The following is a 6,596-nucleotide window of genomic DNA, read 5'->3' as shown; positions in this document are numbered from 1 at the left end:
CCTTTCTTCCTCTGGATAGGATGGATGCAGGAGCTTTGGGAGACATGAATACCCACACCAGATGAAGGAAATAACAGAGGAGCACTCCCCTTTTGGAAAGTTTCCCTCAGATAATATCCCATGCCACTGCCTCTTAAAACTGAAGAATTCTAATTACTAAGTTACTCCCATAAATGATGAATAAAATTTCTTGGCCCCACCATATAGGGGGGACTGGAGGGGTATCCCACACACATAGCCAGCTGTGCAAAATAAAGGAAACTTGGGTACTATTGTTTCTGCCAATGCCAAAAAATATCTCCCAGGTCTTGGAGACAACCAGCTAATTCTACCTCATCCTAACCATGAGCTCTGTAGAATCTCTGTCCCTGACACAAAGAAGGTAAATAAACAAGAAAGTGAATTACAGATTTCACAAATATCTTGTACACCATTCTGTAATTTTTAATTAGAATCAACTATCAAAGACAATGCACCGTTGAAGTCTTTGAGCATAATAATGTTTAACAGTGGCTTTATTAGGTGAATGCTTGAAAGTATTCAACATTAAATTCAATTTACTTCACGTTTGCAAACACATCATTAGCAATTCTTAACTATTTCAAACCAACTAATTCGAAGTACAGAAGGCTTGTTTTTAAATAACTCTTCTAAGGTGACACGAAGACTGAAAGAAGCCTATGACTTGAGTCCTGGTCTCTAGCCAACAATCACTATATCATCACTGGTGAACTCATATGAGGGAACTTCTAGGTTGAGAGGTGCAGGCCCCTTCCTGATCCTGCCAGATGCATCATAGTGTGACCCATGGCAAGGGCAGTAATAACCACCAAAATCTCCTGCATTTGCAATGGGTACACAACCAAGATGAGTGCAAACACCTATCAAGATAACCCATTCAGGTTTCTTTACTCGGTCTAAATCATGCTGTGGGTCCCTCAACTGGGACACTTCAACTGCAGATTCCTGGTCAATCTCCTTCTTGGTTCTATGGCGCACAAACAGGGGTTTGCCTCTCCATTTGAAAGCCATGTTCTTGCCCTCTGGAATATCAGATAACTTGATTTCGATTTTCGACATGGCCAACACATCAGCAGAAGCACTCATGCTGGAAACAAACTGAGAGATGACATTCTTCGCAGCATACGCAACACCCACAGTAGTTGTTGCAGTTATCAAATAGGAGAAACCTCTTCTAGCCTCACTGCTCTCTTTTGAAGACTTTGTACTATCTAACACTTCAGCACGACGATAGTCAGAGAAGTCAGGCACTTTGATGTCCGTATGGGAATAACGAACAGAAGCAGGGACTGCAAGATAAACAGAAGGTTAAAAAAACACAATTAGATAAGGACTCTGAAAGGGGCATACATCAGGAAATGGACCTTTATGGATTCACAAGCAAAAATCAAATCATAAAAATGTGAAATATGGCACTCACTGGTCTCAGAAATGGTCAAGTTGGCAATGCCAGCATATAAAATACTGAAAACAAAATGAAGTCAACCACTACCTATCACATGGGTATGAAATCATTAGATAATAGGTGTAATTGTGTTCCTCCTGATTGAACACTGCGATTCAGAATTCAACAATTCAGTGCGTCAAGTTAAAAAAGTTAAATAGCACTGTAAACAGCCATATTTTAAGTCCCCAAAAATTCAATCTAAGACATAAATATCACCCATATTTTCTGGATTAGAAGAGACCCTAAAACTCATCTAGTACACTCATTAAATTGATCTGTGATCATCTTATTAAACCAAATGTCTAACTTTATTTTCCTATCTATCTGCTCTCTGAAAGAACTGCTAAAAATTCATAAAACACTAATTATAAGATAATAAACATTCCGTAAACAGTATAACTTTAGTTGCAGAAAACAGATTTCTATTCTAGATTTTGGGGTATAAATTCAAGTAAAACCACCAACGGGCAGAAAAGGATATCCTTATCAGGATACATAGCTATCAAAATCAAATGAAATCTCCAAAAGAACCAATTATTTCAATTTAATATTTAAAAAAAGAGCAAATTTTTCATGTATCTGGCTCTTCAGTGAAGCGCAATAACATCTATAAGAGTAGAGGCATTATCTTTCTTTTTTTTTACTGCTGACATCTCTCAACTGGGACATTATCACTGCAGGCCATAAAAAGGCCAGATGTTTACATCAAATGAATATTAAATAAACAAATAATTACTGTTTATGCAGTATTCTGGATGCAAGCAGTTTATTTTTTGAAAAAACAGGTATGTCCTTCTGTCCCATACCATTTTTTCTTTTTTTTGGTGGTACGCGGGCCTCTCACTGTCGTGGCCTCTCCCGTTGCGGAGCACAGGCTCCGGACACACAGGCTCAGCGGCCATGGCTCACGGGCCCAGCCACTCCGCAGAATGTGGGATCCTCCCGGACCGGGGCACGAACCCGTGACCCCGGCAGGCGGATTCTCAACCACTGCGCCACCAGGGAAGCCCCCCCATACCATTTTTAAATGTCTGACAAAAAATTAACTTACAGTATCACTTTTAAATATGTTTCAGGAAGTAAATCTCTTTATAAACTCTATACTCATTTAAGGAAATCTGCTACAGGTTTCCTTTTTAGAAAAGGGGACACTAAAAATTCCTACTTTTAGAAAATGTTTCCAAAAGAAATATGTACTTTTAAAATGCATTTTCATATAAGTTGCAATTCTACTTGACCTACTAGGCTGTCTCAACCCAACATACTTCCTTGAGCAGTCAAACATTACAATAATACATTTCACATGGTTCTCAAGGTCAGTAATTTTATGGAAGCCATATAAGTATTCAGACAATGGTGAAACCTATCAAAAGCACTCTATGTACTTTTCTAACTCACTCAACATTTTCTGTAGGGGACCAGGACACAAGTGGTGACTACTTGAGATTCACAACTATGGCAAAGTGACATATCACATACTACCCTACTAAGTATGAATTACTTTCCCTTAGCACTGCCTAGGATTACACAGGAAAAATGTGTATCATACTTAAAAGATGAAGAAACCAAAGTTCATACTTCTACGTTAAAAGCCCTATTTACAACCCTTCCACACAAGGAAATGTACAGGGACACTAAATAGAATGGCTTTGTCACTATCATCCAGAGATTTAGTGGCAAAAGAAATCCAGTTGTCTACTCCCATTCTATCTAGTAGGTTACACTTTATACTGAGCTCCACCATCCAGAACATAAACTGCTATACTGCAAAAATCATTCTCTAAATAATTTATATGAATTGTATTAGTTGTGACTTAGTAGCAAAAATGCTAGCTAGATTTAGCTCTAAACTAAACTAAATCAGATACTTATAGAAACATCATCTAGAAATGGAGAAAACTTAAGGCATTATAACAAAACAGGGTTTTCTAGTTTGTTTTGTTTTGTTTAAGGTGAGCTCTAATGTGTCCCAACTCAGGGATCTTCTCCTGACCCAACCACCCCCTCCCACATCCTCTACTAACCATCTTTCCACAAAGCATCTATACAGGAGATTTTAATATGAATTTAAGCTTCAAACTGAAGGCATGATTACAGAAAAGAGGTTTGTCTTATGTTTCTACTTTACCACTTCTTGGAGAAATCAGGTAAGCCCCTGATTTTTAGAAGAAACTCTTTAGCTATTCGACAAATTCCAGGATACTTTTCACCTTTCTTACTGAAATTTTCTCCTCCCTTAGTGTTTCTCACCTCAAGGTCCAAAGAACTGGCTTGGGCAATTTCTCTAAAGCCTACTGGTGCCTGCCAAAAAAAACTGCCACTTTATTCATTCATAAATACTCTGTACCAAAATGCAAAACCTGAGGTTGTGGAAGATAGAAAAATAAAGGAGATATTCTCTACACATTGAAGCTCAAGGTCAGAGGAATCACCAATAAATGCAATACAGAGTGGAAAGTGTTATGTGCTATAAAACGTAAAGGAATCAGCAAATGTACAATTTTATTGACCTGATCCTGAGTTGAGATTGAAAGAATGGGTAAGACTTGGAAATGTGGAAAACTGAGTGGGAGGACCATTTAAAGTAAAGAGAAAAAGGTGAATGAAGGCAGAATAAAGAGGGTGGGGCAACTTGGTGTAGGGCAACGGTCACCAATACATCTGTCAATGAGGCCAGGCAGGTAGCACAATGAATCAAGTAGACCTGATGAGGGCTGTGATGAACTGGAAAAGCACTTGCTCCGCCTAAGGGTGCAGCCAATGCACAGTACACTAGACATGGAACTAGAGCCCAGTGCTGCCAACTTTCAACATTTCCAGAGACGCCAGAAATAGTCTGTTTTTTAAAACTATGCAAGTTGGGCAGACCTCAGGCACCTGGCTCACAAGTTGCCAATTCAGGATCTCCAAACAGAGCATAAAAAGAAAAACAGAAAACAAGGCACCAAAGATAAACTAGGCTCTGCGATAGAGGGTGTAAAACACACTCCTGGTGAGAGCTTACGGCTAAATCAGTCTTTCAAATCCACGCACTATGACGTACACAACGTGTATCCTTGTGCAAGTCACTTCACCTCTTGTAGTCTGTTTTCTCATCTGTAAAATGGGAGTATCATCAACTTCTGCCAGTTGCTCTTCTTGAGGATGAAATTCATTACGGTGTGAAAACCCTTTGGCCCAGTGCCTGAAAACACTGCTGATGCTCTGCAGTGTAGTCTACACTATAAACGACCTTGCGGCTCGTTTCTTTTTCTTCAGATCTGCGGTGGTGACAGGGAAGGACACTAAAGGATGGGAGGTAGCGAGCAGGACAACTTTTCAAATATTAAAAGCAATTCCTATTTTTTGAGAATTTATAAAGTGCCCCCAGAATGTGTTAATGGCTTAACGTATAATTTTTCCATCTGAACCTTACGATATAACCTACGAAATTGGTATAATCATTACTCCATTTCACTGGTGAGGGAACACGTTTAGGAATTTGCCCAATGGCAAACGACCTGTAAGCAACAAAATCTCTTGTCAGACTTTGCTAGAAGCAGTCGGGCTCCATAGTTCTTGAACTTAACCGACTAAGTAGAAAATTTAGCCTGTGGTTGGGAAGCCTATACACAACCACAGAGGCCCAGAACGTCAGAGATGGTCACCTGACGCCGCCCAACGGAGCAGCGCCCCCGCACAGGTGAGGACACCGAGGCCCCGGGAGGTACAGAGGCCGGCCCAAGGTCGACCCAGCCGGGCAGGCAACCCCATCCACAAACAGGGCTCCGCTCCATCTTCCGGCAGATCCCCCGCCCTTCTCGGCTGCTCCCTGGGTCCAGGGCCGGAGGGAGCAAGAAAAGAGGGACTCAACCCCCTCAGCCCGGCTCACCATTGAGGCCCACGGAGGCGACAAAAGGCCGGGCCGCGGCCTGGCCACTCAGCGACTCCCGGCACAGAAAGGACCGCATCACATCCAGTACTGGCGACTCCGAAGTGGCGGGCACCGCGGCCTGCACCAGGGGCCGCAGCGCGCCCGCCACGCCGCGGGACGTGGCCGACAGGACGGGCGCGAACGGGCCCGAACGAACGGCTACCGACAACATGGCGACGGCAGCTCCAAAAGCCAAGCCGGTCACAGAAACCACCAACCGCCTGCGGCGCAGGCGCGAGGAGGCGCCGAAGGCGCGCGACCTGTGACGTCAGCGCGCCGGCAGAAGAGAAGCCCCGCCCCCACACGGGGCGGGGCGAGCCTGGAGCGACACAGAGTCAGAGGCGGTGCGAGGCCGGGCAGGTAGGACGGCGTGCGGCCCTCCTGTGTTAGCCCCGGGTGTCTAGCGGCCTGAGTTCAGGGATCTGCCCCAAGAAAGGGGGCAGTGGAGGCCCCCAGGAATGTCCCATGGGTCGATTTTGCGTCCGTTAGAGCAAAAACCTCATTTATGGGCACCTAGGGGTAAGAATAAGTTATCACAATAGTTTAAATAGGGATAATAATACTTCTTAACGTGTGCAAATGTTTATATATATACCCAACCATATATGTAAAATATGGTTGGGTATACATAGAAAACCCAGAGCAGAACTTAATATGTGGTAATTGCTATGTGTTTACTATAATGATTATTATCGTTATCTAAAACCCTTAAAAACATTTTTAAAAGTCCAGAGACTTCTGTGCAAAGCTTAATAATGATGATGATGGTGGTGGCTTATGTTTATTAAACGTTTACTATGTATTAGATTTTGTGCTTTACCTTCATTCTTTCATTTATAATCAAGCTCCCTATAGCTACTATTTTACCAGTGAGGAAACAGAGGTTTAGAGGAATTATGTGCCCAGGACAGGATAACCCAGTAAGCTCCGAAGTGGCGAAATCTGTCTTCTTAGTCTGTACCCTTACCTATTGTCACAGTTTCCTTAAGTGAGATTTCAGGAGATGCAGAGATACGTCCCTAAATCAGTTTCTATCACATGGTGAGAATGTTATTCCCTTTTTACTTCTCTTTAAATTCTTCTGATTACACCAATGAGAAAGTCCCAGTTTGGTGTTAGTATATCTTTAATTCTTCTCAAGACTTACTAAATCTCTCCTTTAACAGAATAGGTCTTAAATTCAAAGACATTAGGTAGTTGAATCTAGAGAGGATT

General features: G+C 42.2%; 1 protein-coding gene across 1 annotated transcript; it reads right to left on the bottom strand.

Moving 5' to 3' along the window:
• Window positions 1–497: 497 nt before the first annotated feature.
• On the bottom strand, window positions 498–5,682 carry UQCRFS1 (ubiquinol-cytochrome c reductase, Rieske iron-sulfur polypeptide 1). The gene is made up of 2 exons (XM_059044452.2): window positions 5,340–5,682; window positions 498–1,310 (listed from the first exon to the last, which is right to left on the bottom strand). Exons 1-2 carry the CDS (start codon window positions 5,551–5,553, stop codon window positions 700–702), a joined length of 825 nt encoding a protein of 274 aa, XP_058900435.1. The 5' UTR covers window positions 5,554–5,682; the 3' UTR covers window positions 498–699.
• Window positions 5,683–6,596: the final 914 nt, after the last annotated feature.

The sequence above is a fragment of the Kogia breviceps genome, chromosome 18 (genome assembly GCF_026419965.1).
Source record: "Kogia breviceps isolate mKogBre1 chromosome 18, mKogBre1 haplotype 1, whole genome shotgun sequence".
NCBI lineage: Eukaryota > Metazoa > Chordata > Mammalia > Artiodactyla > Physeteridae > Kogia > Kogia breviceps.
Note: the sequence above shows the minus strand (reverse complement) of the source record. Positions and strands in the feature narration are given on the sequence as shown.